This window comes from Balaenoptera physalus (assembly GCF_965194825.1).
Source record: "Balaenoptera physalus genome assembly, chromosome: 1".
NCBI lineage: Eukaryota > Metazoa > Chordata > Mammalia > Artiodactyla > Balaenopteridae > Balaenoptera > Balaenoptera physalus.
In genome coordinates, this window is record NC_138882.1 from 81535016 (window position 1) to 81559054 (window position 24039).

The 24039-nt window shown below is 41.3% G+C and overlaps 1 protein-coding gene and 1 long non-coding RNA gene across 2 annotated transcripts in view; one reads left to right on the forward strand and one right to left on the reverse strand.

Annotated features, from left to right (window-relative positions):
- Positions 1 to 24039, reverse strand: part of LOC309645634 — a 215791-nt gene that overhangs the window by 50493 nt on the left and 141259 nt on the right. The gene's annotated exons all lie outside the window — the stretch shown is intronic.
- The window catches only part of FCRL4 (Fc receptor like 4), a 46601-nt gene continuing 27302 nt past the window's right edge, over positions 4741 to 24039 (forward strand). Inside the window, exons 1-10 of the mRNA XM_082430056.1 lie at positions 4741 to 6520; positions 8216 to 8239; positions 12345 to 12599; positions 13609 to 13863; positions 14302 to 14580; positions 15396 to 15683; positions 20938 to 21048; positions 22194 to 22221; positions 22976 to 23058; positions 23258 to 23326. Of these exons, the coding sequence (XP_082286182.1) occupies positions 6460 to 6520; positions 8216 to 8239; positions 12345 to 12599; positions 13609 to 13863; positions 14302 to 14580; positions 15396 to 15683; positions 20938 to 21048; positions 22194 to 22221; positions 22976 to 23058; positions 23258 to 23326 (1453 nt within the window). The 5' untranslated portion in view covers positions 4741 to 6459. The remainder of the gene's footprint in view (positions 6521 to 8215; positions 8240 to 12344; positions 12600 to 13608; positions 13864 to 14301; positions 14581 to 15395; positions 15684 to 20937; positions 21049 to 22193; positions 22222 to 22975; positions 23059 to 23257; positions 23327 to 24039) is intronic.

Below are 24039 nucleotides of genomic sequence, written 5' to 3' on the forward strand. Positions count from 1 at the left end.
AGCTGTTAACCTTATGGGGATTCCCTTGTATATTATTTGATGTTTTTCCCTTGCTGATTTTAATTTTTTTTCTTTGTATTTAATTTTTGATAGTTTGATTAATATGTGTCTTGGCATGTTTCTCCTTGGATTTATCCTGTATGGGACTTCCTGCACTTCCTGGACTTGATTAACTATTTCCTTTCCCATATAAGGGAAGTTTTCAACTATAATCTCTTCAAATATTTTCTCAGTCTCTTTTTTTTTCTCTTCTCCTTTGGGACCCCTATAATTCGAATTTTGGTGCATTTAATGTTGTCCCAGAGGTCTCTGAGACTGTCCTCAATTCATTTCATTCTTTTTTCTTTATTCTGCTCTGTGGTAGTTATTTCCACTATTTTATCTTCCAGGTCACTTCTCCGTTCTTCTGCCTCAGTTATTCTGCTATTTGTTCCTTCTAGAGAATTTTTAATTTCATTTATTGTGTTGTTCATCATTGTTTGCCGTTTAGTGCTTCTAAATCCTTGTTAAACATTTCTTGTGTTTTCTCCATTCTATTTCCAAGATTTTGGATCATCTTTATTATCATTACTCTGAATCCTTTTTCAGGTAGACTGCCTATTTCCTCTTCATTTGTTTGGTCTGGTGGGTTTTTACCTTGCTCCTTCATCTCATTGTGCTTAACTTACTGTGTTTGGGGTCTCCTTTTTGCAGGCTGCTGGTTCATAGTTCCTGTTGTTTTTGTTGTCTGCCCCCAGTGGATAAGGTTGGTTCTGCGGGTTGTGTAGGCTTCCTCGTGGAGGGGACTGGTGCCTGTGTTCTGGCGGATGAGGCTGGATCTTTTCTTTCTGGTGGGCAGGACCGTGTCCGGTGGTATGTTTTGGGGTGTCTGTGAGTTTATTATGATTTTAGGCAGCCTCTCTGCTAATGGGTGCTGTTGTGTTCCTGTCTTGCTAGTTGTTTGGCATGGGAATTCCAGCACTGTACCTTGCTGGTCATTGAGTGGAGCTGGGTCTTAGCATTGAGATGGAAATCTCTGGGAGAGCTTTCACCATTTGATGTTACATGGAGCTGGGAGGTCTTTGGTGGACCAATGATCTGAACTTAGCTCTCCCGCCCCAGAGGCTCAGGCCTAACACCCGGCCAGAGCACCAAGACCCTGTCAGCCACACAGCTATAGAAGAACAAAGAGAAGAATGACGTTCAGCTTCTCCTCAGAAACCATACAGGCATGAAGAGAATAGATGAAATATTTAAACTGCCGAGCCCCCTGGAGCTGTTGCCTGCCTGCTGCCTCTGGAGGTGTGGGGATGTCCCCTAGGAATCTGGTCCTTGTTTAGCAGTTTTGCTTCATGAGCTTTCAGACTCTGAGCATTTTTTTTTTTTCCAAACTGGGTCCCAAAACCAACTGGAGTTGGCCTAGGTCCGACTTAGAAACCAGACTCACTTATTTTGAAACTGGAAGTTTGTACCTCTTAATCTCCCTCATCTATTTCTCTCCTCCCCCCACCCCCTTTCCCTCTGGCAACCACATTTTTGTTCTGTATATCTATGACTATTTATGTTTACTTATGTTTGTTCATTTATTTTGTTTATAGATTCCATACATAAGTGAATTATACAGTACTGGTCTTTGTCTGACTTGCTGCACTTAGCATAATACCTCTGGGTCCATACATGTTGTCACAAATGGCAAGATTTCGTTCTTCTTTATGGCTGAGTAATATTTCACTGTGTATTTATATGTATACATATACATATATACATAATACTTCATTGTGTGTGTGTGTGTTTATATATATATATATATATATATATATATCTCACATCTTCTTTATCCATTCATCTATTGATGGGCACTTAGGTAGTATCCATATCTTGGCTACTGAAAATAATAGTGCAATGACCATAAGGCTGCATATGTTTTTTTGAATTAGTATTTTCATTTTCTTCTGATAATATACAGGAATAGAATTGCCGGATCATATGGTAGTTCTATTTTTAATTTTTTTAAGGACTCTCCATGCCATTTAAAGGTTACAAGGTTTACAAAACTGAATCTTATGTTGCATATACAATGTGAAATGTAAATTCTGATACTGATTTCTTGGTGCAGAAGAAAAGATGTCAAGTTTCCAGTTCCCAATGGAGAAATAATAAATAATGTAAGAGAAAAAATAATGAATTATGTCTGCATTCCAATTTGTAGTTTTCAAGTTTGGATTTAAAAATATAATCTCTAGTTTCACACATGCTTATATTATGTTACACACATATCCAATAGTTTGGTAAAATAATTAAACTTTTATTGCATTATGGTAATTGATTTTTCTCACACCTGACTTTCTTCACTCTACACTGCCTGCCTGACTCCCATAGGCTTTGAATTCACACCCCTTGAAATAGGCTGAGTCAGATTAAAACATGCCAAAGGCACCAATCTATGAAAAGCAATTAAAACAGAGTAAATTGGTAAAATGTAAACTTGCCCCACTCCCATAAAGTAGAGAGCACCCTCCCATGTAATTTTTTAAGACTATGCCTCTTGAAAAAGCAGCCTTCTCTCTATCAAGGTTTTTGTGATGTGCAGTTGCAGCTAAAAATGGGTAGTTACAGACAAAATTTAGAACCAGATGCATAGTTTAATGCTGTTTACCAGTGATGGGTGATTTTACTTTGGTACCTAAATTTTACATTCTTTAATATACAGCCTCCTAATGAGTTGCCTGGCTTGGAAAATTACAAAATCTAACTGAAAGTTATGGCTTTAAAATTTTTATTTTGTTTATTCTTTTTCAAAATGTTTTGGCCAATGGAAGTGAAGTAGTAAGAAAATCAACTTCTACATATAAACAAAATCATTGGAAAAGCAGTATCTCACTTTCCCTTCCAAATACATGTTAGAGAACCCCTAACATGTGTGGTCCAGGACAAGAGTAGAAATGGAGGCCTTCATTGTATATATCCAGAGGTTTAAAAGTTATCAATCAATCTAGTGAACTAATAAAATATTTTTATCCTACACCTTGACAAATATACCTTTATAATGACCTGGTAGTCTAGGTTCAAATATAAAATTCTTGGATCTTTGGAATTCCATACTGGAACATAGAACCATAAGAAATGCAAGCTCTGGTTGCAGGTCCCAAGCCTGCAGCTTCCTCCTTCTCTCCCCACACCCAGCTCCATCCCACAGCACAATCCACGTCAAAGGGAAATAGAGGCTCAATTGAAAGAGCTCCCAATGGCCAAAGCTGAAACAGTTTAAGCAATGATGTAGCACTGGATTATTACCTAAAGTATAAAATAAATGCACATGAGCCCGTAGGGATATACACAAAGATTGAATGAATGAATGAATGAATGAACAAATGAACACACACAAACAGACAAACAGTAAATAAATGGGGGAGAAAAGACAAATCTTCATTACAAAGGTGGAACTTAATCTCCTCCCAGCCCCACTTCCTGAGTGTGGGCTGGACTTAGGGACTTGCTTCCAGACATTAGAGTATGGAAAGGGATAGATAGTAACTTTACATTGAAGAAAGCTGACAAACACTACCATAACCCAGTGATTGAGATAAATAGTACTTGCAGTAAGGCATGTTGATATCACGTATCCCTTGATATGATGAGATGAGAAATGCACTCCACCTCTGTGGCATTCCCTCTGCAAACCCATAACCCCAGTTGAGTCATGAGAAAAACATCAGACAAACCCAAATTGAAGGGCATTACAGAATATCTGGCCAATGATCCTTAAAGCTGTCAAAGTCATGAAAAACAAAGAAAGACTGATAAGCTGTCACAGACCAGGGTAGACTAAGCAGAAATATCTAAATGTAATGTGGTATTTTAGATGGGATACTATAAGAGAGAAAGGATATTAAAGGGAAAATTGGTGAAATCTGAGTAAAGCGTGGAGTTAGTAGTTGACAAATATACCACTATAACATGAGACGATACCATTACAGGAAACTGAAATGGGGTGAGGGATACACAGGAACCCTCTGTACTATATTTGCAACTTTTCTGTAAATCTAAAATTATTCCAAAATTAAAAATTTATTTTTAAAATGTAGAGTTTTAAATGCTTCTTTTTTCATATATGAAAAAGGTCAGACTTTTCACAGTTTCTTACGCTATCACTAAATACACATATTACTTTCCCTCGTTAATATAAAATCTAAAAGTTGTCCCTGATTAGTTAAGCAATTGCCTAATAAATTGTGGTATATGCTGGTGTTCTGAAATGAAACTACAGTTTTGATACCAATAACTGAGGCATTTATATCAGTGACTTAAACACAACAACAAAAATAGTACCTGACTTAAACTATTTAAAATTTTACACAGTGGTTGCCAATATGATTTTTGTGTTTGGACATCTTATATAATGTCATAAATATAAAATTTTATTTGCTAATTGAAAATCCTTCATTCAACAAAATTTATGCCAGAAACGAGAAAACAGAAGATGTAATTTCAACTTCCCCTCAACCTTTACTCAATCAATATTATTAGTGCTTAGTCTAAAATACTCTTTGTAGAATATTGCATCATTTATAAAGTGCTCTCCAGCCCATGGTCCTAAAATAGTAATAGTGATTTATTGAGTGTTTACATGGTGCCAGGCCCTGGGCCACGAGTTCTACATCATTACTGCATTCATACACACATCAATAGCAACATCGCCTTAAAGTGGTTTTTTTTTTAAATTTACTTATTTTTATTATTTATTTATTTATTTATTTATTGGCTGTGTTGGGTCTTCGTTTCTGTACGAGGGCTTTCTCTAGTTGTGGCAAGCGGGAGCCACTCTTCATTGCAGTGCGCGGGCCTCTCACTATCGCGGCCTCTCCCGTTGCGGAGCACAGGCTCCAGACGCTCAGGCTCAGTAGTTGTGGCTCACGGGCCTAGCTGCTCCGCGGCACGTGGGATCCTTCCAGACCAGGGCTCGAACCCGTGTCCCCTGCATCGGCAGGCAGACTCTCAACCACTGCGCCACCAGGTAAGCCCTCGTGGATATTATTTTTATCTTCTTTATACCAGTGTTGAAGTTGAGGCCTAAAGAGGCCAAGTGCTTGACCAAAGTCACACAACTAATAAAAGTTGAGGCCAAGATATGAATCCAGGTTCATCATGTCTCACCCCTCCGGAGCTGAAAGATGATAGACATGTCCCAGGGCTAGGTGACAAAGGACATAAGTGCCACCTTGACACTCTTTATGTTCCCATTGTGCCTCATGTCTATGTCTACTTTGGCCCTTACCACATTTTACAAAGTCTTTAAAGGAGATGCATTTTATTTATTTTGTGATACTTCTAAATTCATGGACATTGCCTGGAATTGATGTTCAATACAAACCCCTAATTAGAGAAAGAAACTATTATAGATATATAGAAAAATGTTGCTGTAAGAGAAGAATACAGACCATTCCACATAATTCATCCTATGTCTGTTATTTTCCCCTCCTAGGAAGGCCAAGGGTCATTTATTCACAGATATCATGAGTATGATGATGACAGTGATATGACTGCATTCACCTTTGTCCTTGCTCATCTCTCAGTCAACTTGGGTGTCTCTTCCACAGGGAAGCCTCTCCTGATTCCCCAGAACTGGGTCAGATTTCCCTCCTACTGAACTCTAGGAGCACTTTTCACTCTGTATTTAACTCCCTGTTGGCTTTTCTGTCTCCCCACTAGAATGAAAGCTTATAGAGTCTTGCTTACCACTGTGTTCCCATCACCTGGCACCATGCCTAACATACAGTTATATAATCAATATGTATTTGTTGAGACATTCCTGTAGCAAATTTTGGGTTCTAAGACCTTAAGTTAAAAATTTCACAGTCCATTCTCCAGGAAGAACGTGATGGGACTACAATTTATTCGTTGCTGCCTACTCAGATCAAAGTTTGCGGCTTCCTCTGAGACAAATGAGTCAGGATATTTTCATATATGTCAGACAAGGTGCAAGTTGTCTTATGATTCAGATACTTCATCATATACAGATGGTCATCTGGAGGTGGTCCAGCAGAGTCTGTCAGGGGTCAGAGAAGGGCATTTCTGTATTGAATGAGAAGTTTTCCAGCTCAGGAGTGATTTAGACACATCCTTGGATTATGTGAATCTCAACAGAACTTCAGTCTTACCTGATATCTGGTAGCAGAGAGAATAAGTTGCAGTTTCCTTGGAAGGCAGAGACTGGAGCTTTCTGAAAATAAGACAACTAAAGCCTTGAGGAGCTATTCAGACCAATATATCAGAGCAGTACTTAAATATTTTTTTATCAAATGTTGACTTCCGTCATTGAGATTTTCTTACACCAGGTAACGTAACTGTTCTGTATTTTAAGAAAGATTCCCCTACTTCCCCCTTTCACTTCATTAACTTCATTAACTCAACCAGCTATACTCAGAGGAACAACTTGCTGAACTCACTCCCAGCACTGGGAACTGGCCTGTCTCCTATGAGATGCTCTTCAAGATCCCAGAGCAGACTTCCATGTTACTGTGGGCATCCTTGCTGGTCCTCGGTAAGTAGTGGGGGGAGGCCTCTGTTTGCTGGGAAAACTGAGCCTCTCCACAGGCAAAAGACCTCTCCTCTGTGCTGCTGAAAAAATGGATTTTACTCCCATTTAGAACAGCAGAAAATGAACAAAGGGGAAAGATATTGATATAATAGAATGAGAGGGAAAAAAATTATTTCTAATAATGTGTTCCTTGTTTGCTTTTAATTGCCTATGAAAAAGTGGGCTTATTTTTCCATGCAGAAAACTACAATTAAATTTGGTTACCTTTCTAATCACAGATCATGAAAACGAAGAGTGAAAGATGAACTGAGTCCCTTGTGAAAGGACCATGTTCTGACCATGAGCTGATGTAGAAAGATTTTCTGCTGAGAATAGTTATTTCTTTCTTGTATTCTAAGATCAAACCTGCTCTGATGTTTGCAAAGAGCCTGAGAAGAGGAGAACTAAGACAATTTCCCTTTGATTTTTCTTCCCTGCTTGCCAACATTTGTCCAAATGAGACACTGATTTTCTAGTAGCTCAAGCTTAGGGAAATAAAGAAATAAAGTCATTTGTACACTGAATTTTGTTAAATGTGTTTGCCTTCTTCTCAGCTATATTCCAGACTCCAATTAAGAAAGGAAGAGTTATTAGTGTGACTGGCACATTATGGGAACTCAGTAAATAGTGAATGAATGGCTATATGGGGCATAGCATGGTGCTGGGCAATGCAGAGGATGCAGGGACACGGAGGACACGGGCTCTGCCCTCAAGAACTGACATTCTGATAAGGAAATCAAAGGACAAATGAAAGAGCATTTGACTTGGCAATACAAGAAAAATATTACACAATGGGTCATAGGATAATGATAATTAATTCTTGCTGATAATAATTAATTCTTGCTGAGCCCTATGTCAGACAGTCTTCTAAGAATATCCCATTGTATTAATGTATCCAATCTAACAATAGATGAGCTGGAACTTCTATAAATCCTGTTTTACAGATAAGGAACCTAAGGCATAGAGACGGTCTCTTGCCTTAAGTTTCATGCAGTAGTAAAGTGGCAGAGTCAGGAATCAAACCCGTAATCTGACACTGGAGCTGTGCTTTTAACCACTGCCCCATACTGCATGTCCAGTTATGAGTTTCAACTGAGCTGGAATGGGAGGGGTTCTGAATCAATAGAAAAGTGAGGGTGCTGCAGCCTAGAGGTATCTCAGAGGGCTTCACGGAGGAGGTGGGATTTCATCTGGGTTTCGATACATGGGTGTAACTTGCTTTTGCTTCATAATGAAGGAGGAGAATAACACTCCAGGCAAGAAGATAGTGAAGCCAAGCCTCAGCAGCAGCCACAGTCATGTCAAAAAAATAATTACAAAAACCCTTAATTGATGACTTACTAATTTAACTCATTAAAATATGGCCATGAGGTCAGTTTCATGGCCCCGCCCATCTTACAGATGAGAAAACTGAGCCTTGGAGGTTTTGTGTAGTTTGCCCAGGGCCACACAGCTAAAATTCACACCTGTTTCTGCCTGAGTCTGCAGCCTGAGCTTTTGGCCATGGCATTACCTTGTTTCTCCAGGGTGGGTGGAACTGGGCATGTTTCTCCTCCGTTTGGCTGGAAGTTGAAAATGGGCGGGTGGACTCTTACGGTAGAATGGTTTGGGACTTGTGGTTTGCCTTGTGCTGATGCCTGGCTCTTGACTCTCTTGCAGCAGCTCCAGTCAGTGGACCACTCGGTAAGTCCCTCTTTTCTTTCCCTTTCTCTTTTATGTTTCTGGATCTCTTAATAACTATCCTGTATCTCAAATACTTGTAAAAAAAAGAGGCCTTGTTGTGCCCGCATCATTTTCTTGAGGACTACGGGCAGGTGAAAACATGTCTTAGGACTCTGACCCTAAGAGTTTGGGAGTCACACTCCTGGATGAAACCCGGCATCGTGCTGGATGATCTTGGAGGCGGGGCTGGGATACATGTCACAGAATTCAAGGAAAGGGGGTGTCCCCACCTGACGTGGGATTCTAGCCAACTTGACAGAATGCATAGACTCCTGAGAGGGGAAGGGTAGAAATAAGCCATCACCTCACTGGGGGAGGCTGAGGTGCAACCAACTTGCCGGCTTCCCCACGTCTGCCCCAGCTGGACAGAGCCACGTGCAACCAGCTCATCCCAAACGTCAGCATCCTGTGTAGACATTTCTCTATTAATAAGCTCAGATCATGATAACTTTGAGCCCCCATCCTACTGATCAGCAGAAAGTCCAGCCTTGTATTGGGAGCTGTCTCCACGAGTTTTGGCAATCCCTGCGGATTTGTCCAGCCCACCTCCCACCTCCCCCCCCCCATCCAGGGAGCTGCTTAAGCCACTGCCCCTTGATGCACACCGTCCCCTGTAGCTTCTGGGCCTGTGATTCTCCCCATCAGTGCTGTGGCTACAGCCCATTTCCCACAAATCTCTGCCTAACTGGGAGGAGATCTTAACTTGACTAGGTTTTGTTAAACATTCTAGGATGGAGAAATAAAATACAGAGAGTGTCAGCTAGTAGATGTGGCTAATCTCAGAACCCATTGACTCAGTCCCAACCTCATAAAGATGCCGGCAAGATGTGTCTCCCCCTGACCACCGGGCCACCTGCACACAGCAGGGGCAACTTACTTGGACCAGCGAGGAATAAAGCTGCATACACCAAAGAAGTTCTCCCTTCCCTCCAGTACAAGACTTAACTGCCCAGTCTCCATTTCCCTAACCCCAGGTGCTTCCCAGGAACATAGACAGTGCAGATTTCTATTTTCTTCAAGAGAAACACAACCCCATACTCACTGGGATGTAGTATATCTGTATAAACTTCTAGAGAAAGAGAAAGGAAAAAAAGTCTGCAGAAACACATGAATGTTTCTATAACCAAACAGAACATTTAATTTCTTTATTTAAAACAAGCGTTCAGGTTACTCTACAGTTTTTGCCCCCAAACAGAGTATTTCCATTACATTTGGGTACAATTCTAAGGCGTATTTGGGGCAGTTCTTACAGAAAAAGGTGAGAATATTTAAAGTCTCAAGCTTTAAAAAAACAATTGCTTGTACACCCTTGAATACAGACAATCCTCCTTACCTGAGTATAAAAAGTACTAAGATAAAAACACACTTAATTGATTCCACTTATGATTTTATAGTAAATTGCATATCCCCAACAGTGAGATTTTATTTTTGGAAAAAAGACAATACAAATGGAAATAATGTGTTTTATTTTCTACATCACAGAATTTAGATTACCAAGGCAATTTGTAGAACAAAGCATGAATCAAATGTAGTTTTTTGTGTGTTCTTTTTGGTTTTGTTTTGTTTTCTTGTATGTGATAGCTGTAGGAAACTAAAACTGCAGAAGAGCTCCCCTGCGATGCTTCTCTCCTTTCATCATAAAGGAAACATCTTCCCCCAGAATCCTCACTCCTTAGTTTACTCCTAGCTTTATTCCTCTGACATCTCCTTACTCAGAACTGTGTCACATGGCTGGGCAAGTTAGTGCTTCAGTTTTTCAAACCCGCTGGTGGGCAACAGGCTCAATAGAAGGGCATTGGGACTAACTTTCAGGAGCCAAACAAATATTTTCTCTATCATTGTTTGCTCCTCTTCAACTGTTAACAGATCTTGCTCTACTACACTTGTCAGTGACTTTGGGAACCATCAGAGCAGTGGTCCCACAACACTTTTACCACCTTCATGAATTACTGCATCTTTGGAAGAATCTGAAGTATCACTTTACAGTCAATTTTCATTGTATACACAATGAAGGATTAGCCTATCAAAGCATTGATCTTTGTGCAGGCTAGAAAATAGTACTGTTAAAGGGGTGAGAATGTTTGAGTGGGTGTTTCCAATAGTGAATAATTTGGTCTGTGATTACTTTTATTATGTCAAGGAAGAAAACTTTTTTTTTCTATCCTCTTAGGTTTTCTAATGAGGGCCTGCAAATTAAACTGACAAAAGGCAGACTAGCAAGAGAAAAGACAAATTTTTTATTCAAAACTTATGGGAATACACAGAAAAATATAAACTAAGGAGGCAGTTAGAATTTGAGACATATAACATCTGGATAGGGAAAGGGGCAGGTGAGAAGGCCACTTACTGGAAAACAAATGATTTTTAGGAAAGATAAATTGGCCCTTAAGAGAACAGATGGGAGCTATGCTAGTTTTGTGACAACTTCTGCTTTAGGTGTGGTGCCAACTTCCAGCGTCTGGTGATAAGAGCTGATCATTTATTTGCTCCTGGAGAGGTGATTTATGACAATTGAACTCTTCAGAGGCTTTGCTTTTAGGCAGATAAGAGAATTCAGAATTAAAAAAATAAAATCTATTCTCAAATGCCTTCAGCTCAAAATAATTTTTATGCCACAGTGGTGGATTCACCCTTCAGTTACTAACTCTCACACCTTGAAGCTACAAAACTTAGGAAATAAACACTCAGATAAGAAAGAGCCACAGTAACGGCTGCAGGAAATAAAGTTAAAAACAAAATCTCCCAACCGAGAAATCCTCTCCACAAAGGTAATAAAGAAAGCAAACACTTTTAGTATTGAATAAGCATTAAACCATACACTTAATAATAAGCATGCCCATCACAGGCAATCCACCAAGAGATTGCAAAGACAGAAAAGGATCTCCCACTCTTATATTGCCAAGGGGATTCAGCCCATTACATACATGTTTTCAAGATTAAACAGTAACTAGTTCTCAAGTAGGAGGACTTGACAGCACCTTTTGTCACACATAGTTTATCCTAAATTTATCATGGTTATTGGTTTTTATCCAGAGGAGGAATAAACATCTCATATCTTTAGGACTGGAGGTAGTCTTGCATACTGCAACAAGGTACCTACCAAAGGTAAATGCTTACCCTTCCGCAGGAATGGGGAGACAGGATCCAGGGGAGCTACCCCCCTAGATGTCTGCATTTCAAAAAGATGGTTCCTTCTTGAGAAAGATGTTCCTGAGTTATGAGACTGGCAAGAGGCTTTTTAGCCATTGTAAAGATTCACGTACATTTGAAAGAAATTCTGAAAGAAAAAAAGAGAGGGAGAAGTTGTTTCCCTTATTTTCAACAGGGAGAATTAAACCTCTTATCCTTAATTTGTATTGATATTTACCCTTACATACTCCAGCTTCTGTCCATCAATAATTCAAAGATCTTAAGGCCTGATTTTATGCAGTGCCCACATTTTATTTTCATGAAAGAGTATCTTTGGGGTGTGGGGAGTTAGAAGCACCTAGTTCCCAGCACTTATACTCTTTGTAGTTATATCAATATAATTTTCACTTCAGACAACAGCCTGCTCACCCCTCCCCTACCTACTTCTTGTTGGAAAAAAATACTATAGACCCTTTTCCATAACTGCGTAATTGACCCCAAATTCCTATACTCCCTCCCTCTACAATCCCTCACCCCACCATATGGCCACACCACACAAATGCTCATCCTAGAGAGGTGTGTGTAACATGAAGAACCCCGGGTGGGAGGGAGTTCAGGAGGAATCTACTTGAGGACCTGGCCTGTTGGAAAAGGTAAGGGGGTTTGCGAGCCTCCCATCACTGATCTTCTGTGGTGAGTAGGTCCTGCTGGGGTTGCCCTCCGAAAGGTTAGTCTGTTCCCGTAGATCACAGAGCAGTTGCTGCACTCCTGGGTAAGGTGAACACAGCTGGAAAACTTGAAACCTGGGGAAACAGCAGCCTCGCCAGGGGGCCTTTCAGAGACTCTCCAAAGCTGGGTGCTTCAGTCCATTCCACGCAAACCACTGCAGTGGGGACTGCAGACACCTCCACCTCAGACTCATTTCTCTTCTCCCCAGCTACTGTGCCCAGATCCATGATTTCCCTCCAGCCTCCGTGGACCACTGTCTTCCACGGAGAGAGAGTGAATCTGACTTGCAGCGGATTTCACTTCTATGCACCAGAGAAAATAAAATGGTACCGTTGGTACTCTGGGAAACAACATCCAACTGAAACCCCAGGAAACACCCTCGAGGTTCGTGATTCTGGACAGTACGGTTGCCAGGCCCCAGGCTCACTCCCGAGTAGACCTGTACGCTTGCTCTTTTCTACAGGTGAGAAAGAAGGTGAATTAGTTAAAACATTGGAAGTGGTTGCAGTACATCTTTGCTCCCTGGATTGTCCAAGAACTGAGGCCCTTCATTCTACTCTAACTTTGATCTTTCAGGTTCATGTCCTCTCTCACTGTCTATAAGTGTTTTTCAAACTACTATTGACATTAGAGTTTAAATGTCTAATATTAATCAACAGACATTCTTACACACACAATTAAAGAAAGAAGTTTTAGTTTTAGGGGATTCAAAAGTGAAGCTGTCTTAGGTCCTGCCTTCAAGGGCTTTACAGCCTCCTTGGGGAGAATTTATGTATACATGAAGGTACTAAGCATAAAATAGAAAGTGAAAAGTTCCATAAAATAAGAATTCAGAGGTGGGAAATCTCCAGCCTCAGGGCTTGGGTCTTCACCTGTCTTAGGATCTGTCCCTTCTCTATTTCAGAAAATTTAGATCACTCCTCAGGCATTGGTCTACAGGAGCAGGCATTCACTGCATCATCTCAGAGAGAAAGGATGGAAATAGCCTCTAATCAGAATCTGAAGAGCATGACAGTTTCATGAGTGGACCACATTCACTGTCCCTTGACCCTGAATTTGTATCTGTGACCATAAGCCCTCTGCAGAGCCCACTCCAATGCACTGTAACAATTCCTAGTGTATTTCTCCAAGAACTACGTCTTTGATGACTCTTGTTCTGTTATTTGGTGAGCAAGTTGGTGTTGATCTTCTCTGTAATCAATGACATCAGAGATTTCGGTCACACCTCCTCTCAGCTTTTCCTCTCCACATTAGAATCCTTATAGTTTTGAATCTGTCCCTGAATGGTTAAATAGATGTGTTTAGGATTTATTTAGGAATTGTATCTGAAGCAGGTCAACTGATTTGGAAGGAAATGAGTGAACTTGAGTCAGGAGACTAAATCCTGGGGAAGAAAAAAAATCTCTGTCATTCAGGATGCACAGAGGAAGGAGTGCCTCGATGACAATGCCTTATCTGTGTGTGGTTTCCAGCCTCCTTCATCCTCCAGGCCCCACATTCTGTGTTTGAAGGTGACGAGTTGGTTCTGAGATGCCGGAAAAGGGGGAGAGAGAAACTGACTGCTGTGAGGTACTTGTGGAATAGAAAAGTTATTTCTGATTCTAATAAAAGCTTGGATCTTCTGATATCACAAGCAAGATTAAACAACAGTGGCTGTTACCAATGCATTGGATCCTTGGAAAACAAGCATGTATTGAGAACAAGTCTCACAAATATTCGAATTCAAGGTAAACACTTCATTTCATACAAATTTGCTTAGCAATGTCAGGGCAGGGTAAATTGGGCACATCCGCGGGGATCTATGTAAGTGGTGTTTTTTGGTTTTTGTTTTTTTTGGCTGTGCCGCTCGGCTTGTGAGATCTTCTTAGTTCCCTGACCAGGATCGAACCAGGGTCCTCGGCGGTGAAATCACAGTGTCCTAACCACTGGACCTCCAGGGAATTCCCTATATAAGTTGATATCATAACAAACTCTGGAAATATCTGAGACCTACGTCCTCTAAGAGGCAGAGAAAGTGGAGCAATTTGACTTAAATAATCCTGGGAAAGAAAAATGTGATAGAGGGGTCAATAAGTTTGTCTTGCTGGGTGTCTGAAGTTTTCCAGAACCGAGAATCCAAGCCTGCCTCATACTGAGAACTTGATTCACCTCTTCTCTCCAATCAGAGCTGTTTTCACGTCCAAAGCTGAAAGTCACAGACTCCCAGCCTACAGAGGGGAATTCTGTAAACCTGAGCTGTAAAACACAGCTTCCTCTAGAGCGGCCAGACGTTCGGCTTCGCTTTGTCTTCTTCAGAGACCATGGGGTCATCCTCTCAAACTGGAGTGCGTCCCCGGAACTCCAGGTCGCAGCCATCTGGAGAGAAGACTCAGGATCATACTGGTGTGGGGCCGTGACCAGCGACATCCACAAACGCAGCCTCCCGCTTCAGATTGACGTGCAGAGTGAGTGTTGGCGAGCCGAGCTGTGGCGTCTCCCCTGACCGCTCCTTCTGGCCCAGTGAGGGTAGGGACTGCCCAGTACAGATGGATTTTGTCATCCTGACAGAGGCACCAGGCTTAGACTGAGAAGTGAGGTGGATAATAAAGGAAATACAGGATTTCGTTTCCACCTCGATTTCTCTAAAAACTTAGTCTTTCTTTGAAATTCTAGCACCTTGAAATGACAGAGGTGATTCATGGAGGCAGATACAACAGTTGGGCAAAACAAAATGAAAACAGGAAACAAAATTCTCTGCTACTGAATCGACAGATTCTAGGATGTCAGATCTTGGGGCAAACTATTTAGAAGACACATATCCACAAAGCTGGGCCCTAACCAGAAACAACAACAGTGTGATGTGTAAAGCAGAAGAGAAGGACATACATACACACAAAGATAAATACAATAAATATCAGCTTGTCTTAGGTACCAAAGCAGGACTTCTGGAAACGGATGTGGTCTAGGTCAGTGTGACGATAGCCACTATTGTTATTACTTATCCCCGGTCAAAATAATTCACACTGACAACTAGGACATGACATAAAACCCAAATGCTTTATCAGGGAGACCCAATTTTTCTCTCCTGGAGCCTGTGCATCAGGATGGAAAGGTTACTACATTTAATGATACTCTAGGTCCCAAATCCACAGTCTACGAGCTACAGTGCTAACACCTGCAGAAGAGTATATCTTAAAGTCTCATACAAAGTGACCCTGTCCAACATCCCACCCCTGTCCTCCTCTCATCATGCCCTCACCTGTTGTCTGTGTTCATACAGGAATCCCCGTGTCTGGAGTGTTCCTGGAGACCCAGCCCCAGGGGGACCCAGTGCTTGAAGGGGAGATACTGGTCCTTGTCTGCTCTGTGGCTGAAGGCACGGGGAACACCACATTCTCCTGGCACAGAGAGGACACGAGGGAGAGTCTGGGGCAGAAAAGTCAGCGTTCCCAGAGAGCAGAGCTGGAGATCCCTGTTATCAGGGAGGGCCACGCAGGGGGCTACTACTGCACAGCTGACAACGGCTACGGCATCATCCAGAGCGAGGCGGTGAACGTCTCTGTGAGAAGTAAGTTTTAACCCCCATTGACCTTATTTATTCTCAGATTTCTCAAATTAGGGGTGGGCACAACCAACACTATCTTTGTGATTCTCGTTTTTCTATTTCCATTTTGCTATTTTCCACTGCGACGTTCACTTTTTTTCCATTAAATGTCAATAATTCAGGTTATAAAGAGGTACTACAGTGAGGTAATGCTGGCCAGGGGCCATTTCATCTCTTGGGGATGATTCTATGTGCGTGTACGCGGATCCGTTGTGTGTCACTCTCAAAGAGCAGTCTTATGTCATCAGCAGTGTTTTAGGGTAGGGTATAGCTCCTTCATCCTAAGCGTCAACTGTACTCTCCTTTTGGTAATCCTCCACAGGACCAAAGACATAAAACATCCCTTTACTCCATTACTGTAGGTCTAAGAGTGTCTCAGTACCAACTTGTATTCACGTCAGGAAACTTACAAGTACCAAGAGCGAATACAGAGCCCCATTATGTCCACAGAGGAGATAAGCCTTCCTTTGCGATAGCACAGTCGTAGCTTATATCTTTACCTTCCTCTGTCTCCAAGGAGTCATACTAGGTCAAGCCAGGTTCCCACTCAGCTCCCCTGGCACTAAAGAAATGGTTTCTATGGGGCTTCAATTCATCCTCTATCTCAGGTTCAGTTGCATCCCAGGCTATCCAATAAAGCTAGCTGTTATGGAGGAACTACTGGAAAGCTAGATTTCCCTGCTTTCCTTTACAGTAAAACCCCTTATAAGAGTTATCTCTACTCACTGTCTTCACTTCTATTTTCTCTCAAACCCATCACCCTGAGGCTTGCCTCACTCCAATGGTACTTCTATATCTATTCATCAGATACCTCTTTTAAGGTTTTTTGTTTTTTTTTTTTTTACTGGATCCCCATCATATTTTTTTAAAATAAATTTATTTACTTTAATTTTGGCTGCGTTGGGTCTTTGTTGCTGTGTGCTGGCTTTCTCTAGTTGTGGTGAGCAGGGGCTACTCTTCATTGCGGTGTGGGGGCTTCTCATTGCAATGGCTTCTCTTGTTGCAGAGCACGGGATCTAGGTGGGAGGGCTTCAGTAGTTGTGGCACGTGGGCTCAGTAGTTGTGGCTCGCGGGCTCTAGAGCTCAGGCTCAGTAGTTGTGGTGCACGGGCTTGATTGCTCTGTGGCACGTGGGATCTTCCCGGACCAGGGCTCGAACCCATGTCCACTGCATTGGCAGGCGGATTCTCTAGATCCTCCAACTCTAATACACCTGCAAATCCAGATAACTCTACATTCAAAGTATCACCAGAATATGACTAATTCCCACCACTTCCACTGCTACCACCTGATCCAAGCCACCTGGATGACTGCAATAACACTCTGATTTTCTGCTTCACCTGTTGCTCCACACAACATATTCTCAACACAGTATCAGAAGGAACTCTCTAAATCATAAATCAGATCATGTTACTCTTCTGCTCAATATCCTCCCATGGCTTCCCTTCTCCTTCAGAGGGAGAGCCAATGTCCCACCAGGTCCTGATGATCTGGCTGTCCTGCTATTCTGACCTGATGGCCCACCACTCTCTCCTCACCTTCTCCACTCTAGCCACCATGGCCCCCTGTCTCTTCTTCAAAACTTCCAGTCACACTCCAACCTCAGGGCCTTTGCACTGCTCTTCCCCAATATCTTCATGCTCATTCCCTCACTTCCTCCAGGACCTTACTCACCTTCTCAATGAGAACTTCCCAGCCACCCTATACAACATAGCAGCTCTTCACCAAGGCCCTCTCTCTCCAAGTCTTGCTTGATTCTTCCTCACAGCATGTGTCACCAACTGCCATGCCATGCAGTCTTTTTCTGTCTCTTTCCACACCTCCCATAGTAGCCTCATAAAGGTAAATCTCTATTTTGACCATATTTTATCCCAAGTGCCTATTCTACTGATTAGCTCATATTAGGCATTCAGTAAATATTTGCTGAATGAATAAGTTTTACACATATCATTTTTGCTTATCATAGTAATAATTCTAGAAAATAAAGATATTATCATCTCCATTCTACAGAAAAGGAGTGTGAAACTCAGAAAGATTTGGTAATTTGCCTATGGTCACAAAGCTTATACCTGGCAGCCCAGATTTGAACCTCGACACAATCTTTTAGCTCAAAGAGACAGAGATCTTTCCCTCTGTCTGACTTGTCATACTTAGCATAATGCCCTCAAGCTTCATTCATGTTGTTGCAAATGGCAGAATTTTCCTTCTTATGGCTGTATAATATTCCATCATATTCACATTCCATCATGATGGAATATTATATATATATATATACCAGATTTTCTTTGTCCATTCATACATCGATGGACACTTAGGTTGCACATGTCTTGGTTATTGTAAATAATGCTGCAGTAAACATGGGGATGCAGATATCTCTTCAAGACAGTAATTCCATTTCCTTTGGATATATACGTAGAAGTGGGATTGCTAGATCATATAGTAGTTCTATTTTTAAAAAATTTTTGAGGATCCTGCATACTGTTTTCCATTGTGGTTGCACAGGTTTACATTCTGACCAACAGTGTACAAGGGTTTTCTTCTCTCCACATCCTTACCAACACTTGTTATTTCTAGTCTTTTTTTTTTAAGTTATAGGGAATAAAGTTTATTTTGGCAGAGAGTGTTAAACAAAATTAAAATTGCATACATTAGTAATATAACTCAACGTCCTTAATGTAGTGTAAGTGTGACACATTTTCTTGCTTTCCTATGTTCTGCTGAATCACCATAACGTAGACTGCTTTATTAAACTGAAATGCTGAAATTTAATTTTACTGTTTTTGCTTACGCTCTGATTCTAAACAAACTTTATAAAAAAGCCATTGCAACAGGTGTGAGGTGCTACCTCACTGTGGTTTTGATTTGCATTTCCCCAATGATTAGTGAGGTTGAACACCTTTTCATGAACCTGTTGGCTTTTGCATGTCTTCTTTGTAAAAATGTCTCTTCAAATCCTTTGTCCATTTTTAAATTGGATTATTTGAGGGTTTTTTTGCTATGGAGTTGTATGACTTCCTTATATTATTATATATTAACCCCTTATCAGATACATGATTTCCATGTATTTTCTCCCATTCTATAGATTGCTTTTTCATTTTGCTGATTATTTCTTTTGCTGTGCAGAAGCTTTTTAATTTGATGTAGTACTATTTGTGTATTTTCACTTTTGTTGCTTGTGCTTACGGTATCGTATCCAAAAAGTCATTGCCAAGGCTAATGTCAAGGAGCTTTTTCCCTATGTTTTCTTCTAGGAGTTTTATGGTTTCAGGTCTTCCATTTAAGTCTTTAATACATTTCAAGTTAATTTTTGTGAGTGGTATAAGATGGAGGTCCAGTTTCATTCTTTTGCATGTGAATATCAAGTTTCCCCAGCACCATTTATTAAGAGATTATCTTCTCCACTGAGTATTCTTGGCTCTCTTATCCACTATTAGTTGACGGTATATGCATGGGTTTATGTCTGGACTCTTGATTCTGTTCCACTGATTTATGTATCTGTTTTTATGCTAACACCAATTTGTTTTGGTTACTCTAGTTTTGTTATATAGTTTGAAACCAAGAAGTGTGAAGACTCCAACTTTGTTCTTTCGTTGCAGGATTGCTTTAGCTATTTGTTGTCTTTTGTGGTTCCATACAATTTTTTTTTTTAATTTCTGTAAAAACTGCCGTTGGAATCTTGATAGGGATTGCAGTGGATCTGTAGATGACTTTGGATGGTACGGACATTTTAACAATATTAATTCTTCCAATCCACAAACATGGGATATCTTTCTATATTTGTGTCTTCTTCAATTTTTTTCAACAATATCTTATAGTTCTCAATATACAGATCTTTCACCTCCTTGGTTAAATTTACTAGTAAGTATTGTATTATTTTTGATGTTATTGAAAATGGGATTGTTTTCTTTATTTCTTCTTTAGGTAATTCATTGTTACATGGATAGAAACACAGCTGATTTTGTATGTTGATTTGGTATCCTGCAACTGTAGTGAATTTGTTTATTAGCTCTAACAGATTTTTTGTGGAGTCTTTAGGATTTTGTTTATATAAGATCATGTCATCTGCAAACAGAGACAATTTTTCTTCTTCCTTTCCAATTTGGAGGGCTTCTATTATTTTTTTTCTTGCCTGATTGTTCTGGTTAGGACTTCTAGAACTATGTTGAATAGGAGTGGTGAGAGAGGACACCCTTGCCTTGGAGAATGGATCCAATGGAAAAATCAGAATTCCCCAACAATTTAGTTTATTCCTTCCATCAGTTTCTTTCCCACCTCCCCTTCAAAGCACGTAAGACTCAGGCTTCTATGAGGAAGGAAACTGGTGGCATTTCATTGTGGTGACCCAATATATATATATATATTTTTAAATTTTATTTATTTATTTATTTATTTTTGGTTGTGTTGGGTCTTCGTTTCTGTGCGAGGGCTTTCTCTAGTTGCAGCAAGTGGGGGCCACTCTTCATCGCAGTGTGCAGGCCTTTCACTGTCGCGGCCTCTCTTGTTGCGGAGCACAGGCTCCAGACGCGCAGGCTCAGTAATTGTGGCTCACGGGCCTAGTTGCTCCGCGGCATGTGGAATCTACCCAGACCAGGGCTTGAACCCGTGTCCCCTCCATTGGCAGGCAGATTCTCAACCACTGTGCCACCAGGGAAGCCCCCAATATATTTTTTTAATGGAGAGCAATCTCAGAGTTACTGCTGGTTCAGCTAGTGCCCTAATCAGTGGTGATATTTGTTTTCTTTCTCAGGCAGGCTGCTGTTCCAAAGTTAGGTGCTGCCAAGCCGCTGTCACATAACATCCGTCCAGAAGTCTAGGGGAAATTTCCAAAAGGCCAAAGTACAGAATAGATAGAGAGATAGAGAGGCAGATGTAGATTCTCCCCCAAATATTAATCTCTGAAATGATGTCTGGGGGTCGGTGGAGGGAGCTGTCTAGCTTTCTCCCCTTTGCCACAATCCACCCAGGCTCTTGTCTTCTACCTCTTCACAGTGAGTCACTTCCTGTCACATACAGGCTCAGAGCTGTGCTGGCCACAAGTAGAAACCTGCTTCCTGTGCCACAACAGTCCTAGCCTAGTCCTCAAAGGCCCCCACGAGTCCTCATCTTTTAGATTCTTCCCTCTACCAGGGCTCAGGACCCCAGCCAAGCCGAGGAAAGGTTCCAGGGCTCCAGGCCCTAGACCCCTCCCCCAGAGGCTCATACAGGCTTTTCCCCTCCAGGCACCCCAGGGAAAAGAAGAGGCCTTGTTGCGGCGGGAACCACTGGGGCGACATTCGGTGTTCTCCTGGCTGTGGCCCTGCTGTTTTACTGCTGGCACCAGAGGAAACTAGGTTTGTGTTCTCTCTTACCTTTTGCTGGAGTCCATGCCCTGTCCCTGCCTCAGACACCCCAGCTCACCCCAACCTCGGTAACAGCCACACCACAGTCCTCCACCTCCCCACCCCAGCGCTCACAGACACACTCATACTCTTTCTTGAAATGGCAGTTTCCTTAATAGGTATCTACTCTAATTTACTAAGCCTCAAGTGAAAGGTAGGGAGGAAATAAACATTTTAATGTAAAGTTTCAAAAACTTTAAATGGTTTCCTTGGGTGGTTTCTTTGGTCCAAACAGACTGGTCAGCTAGATACTTCAGCCCATCCTACATCCCCTATAAGTGGACAATCAAAATAAATTGAAAGCCCCTCTGAAGAAATGACTGAGAATGGGAGCTGGCTAATCATTATCCTTCTTCTTCCTCAGAGACTTCCCAGAGTCAAAGCCCGAAACCAGCACCTTGTGCTCCAATGGCTCTGCTCTCCACAGGTCAGGCCGCTGCCTCCCCCTCTACCTGGTGGAGAGAGTTTTTCCCTGGTACTATCTGCCATGTGCTTCCAAAGGCTTCTTGCTTTAACCCAGGTCAGGCTAGTTTCAGATGCCAGGAAACCTGGTGTAGAAGACAGGCACAGAAACTTTTTCAGCTCTAGTATAATTACCCATCCTTCATCCCTGTCTCTTAATTTAATTCAATTCAACTCAACTCACCAGATCCTTCTGAGCACCTGCTATGTGCCCTGCACTGGGCTGAATGTAGGGAGATTTGGACCTTTGACCATGAGTCTCCTTAACGAGCTTGAGCCTGAGGTTCCTCTGAGCATAACCACAGATGCTCCTGGAAATCCATCTACAGCTCCTCACTACTCTGCAAGAAAGACAATTTGGCTATACTTAGTATTTCCTGAGGTATATCAACACAGCCTTGAACTTTAATCAAGTCTCAAGTAATTGCACATTCAACATAGAAATGTGTAGCCCTGTCCCCAGCAAGTTATATGCTTTGTTCAGTTCTTTTTCACATCGTTTTCATGAGAATATGGGACTGGGCCCATGTTTGAAATAACTTTCTGATGACCTGTCTTAGGCAGTGCATGTGTGTGAAATATTTGAGAATGAGCTCCCTCTGCTGACACAAATCTGCCTTCGTTTTATTTTGCAGGAGATGGTTCTCTGGGAGACACAACCAGGTGAGGCCTCAGCCTTCTGGTTTCCCAAGAATAAAATTTGCAGAACTGTGGGGCTGAAAGTTTAGGCCAAGTGATTTCTCTGTGTCCCTGTGTCTAGATACTCCCATTTTCACATTCCTTGAAATGGCCACAATCACAGCTTCCTAGAATCCTTCTAATAGTTTATATAATGGATTTTGCATGTATTTAGATCAGTTTCTTATTTGAAATTTATCCATTTATCTGAATGGAAGATACCAAAGGTTATAGATTTTCTAGGTTGCCACAGAATATTTCTGGTGCAAATAGTCCTATAGTTAGGCAATGTGTTACTATAACTATGTATAAAATGACTATTAATTCTAGACTTTCTAGAGGAAGCTCAGCTTCTAGGAATCTTCTTTTTGCCCCACATGTGCTCATATACTCATCAGATTTTGTGTTTTTAAATTTGGTTTGGAAAATATGGTCTTCTTCTGTCTGTGTCAGTGCCTCAGTCTTATAGTCAGGGACTTGGAGCATGGATTATGTCTAATTTCTTCTTGAATTGTCCAGATAGACTGCTTTGAGGACACTTCCTCCTGATGATGAGGCTGGGTTTTTTTAACCAACTAAGAGTGACCATTCTATCTATGAGATCATCATTCCTATGATGTTAGAGACTCTTCTGGCCTTGTTCTGCTGACTTCTCCCCATTCCTTTTTGTCTCTGTCTGTCCCACTCTTGTGCATATTATAATGTTCCAAGGACGATCATGTGTTTCTGTGCCTCACAGGAGACCCCTAACCCTAGACCCAGGAGTGTCCTTCCATCCCATGTGCCCTGCCCCAGTGGAGCTGCAGCAGTTGTATGGCAATGGTAAGGATTTCCTGGTAGGAAACTGCTCCCAGCCTGAGCCAGGGAGAGATACTTTGTTTTGAGGCCTGGCAAAGGCCCCTGGTCTCCCTAACTATCCCAAACCCAGACATTCCCAATAAATAATTGCTTAGGAAGAAGCATCTGCAGCATACCTCACTGACTGGGAAGGCTTAGAAAGTGTTGCTTTTTTTGTTCTCAGTGCACCCCAAAGAAAGAGACCTGGTATATTCTGAGGTCCAGATTATTCAGTCTGGGGAAGAAGGAGAAGGTAAGTCACTGGGAAGAGATTCTTGCTGCAAACTATATTCATTCATTCGACACATATTTACTGAGCACCTCCTATGTGATGGGTACTGCTTTAAGTAAAGGGAGTAAATCAGTGAACAAGGCAGATAAAAATCCCTACAGTGTGATGCTTAGATTCTGAAAAGAGAAGACAAACACAGAAAACTTCATAACATATCTTTGCTCATGATCAGAACAAAAACTAAACATCCTTCTAACAGATACTGTAATCATGAAGGTGTATGTACAAAGATCTCCCTTAAGTAACGAATGAATGATTGCAAAGCACCTATTATGTGATAAGGATATATATGCATTATAATATATATAAATATACATATGTATGTATATGTTTAGTTAATCCATATAACAACCTTGTGTAACCAGTGTACTGAACAAGCAAGACTCATGACTTAATTACAAAAATCTTCTGTCTCCCACTGTCTCTTTAAACTTTCTTCTGTGAGAGATCTTCTCTGGCAATCAGGATGAAAATTCTGGCAGCCAAAGTCTCTACAAAACATTATCTTAGACAATAGACAGTAGGTGGACACTTTATGTCATAGTCTCTATTAAGTAACTAGAACACCTAGTTTGAAGATGTTAAGAAAAACTTTCCCCTCTCCTAGTTCAGGCAAATTTCAGAATGGAAGCTGGCAATGGTAGGGATGAGGGGGAGGACCAGGCAGAGTTGGC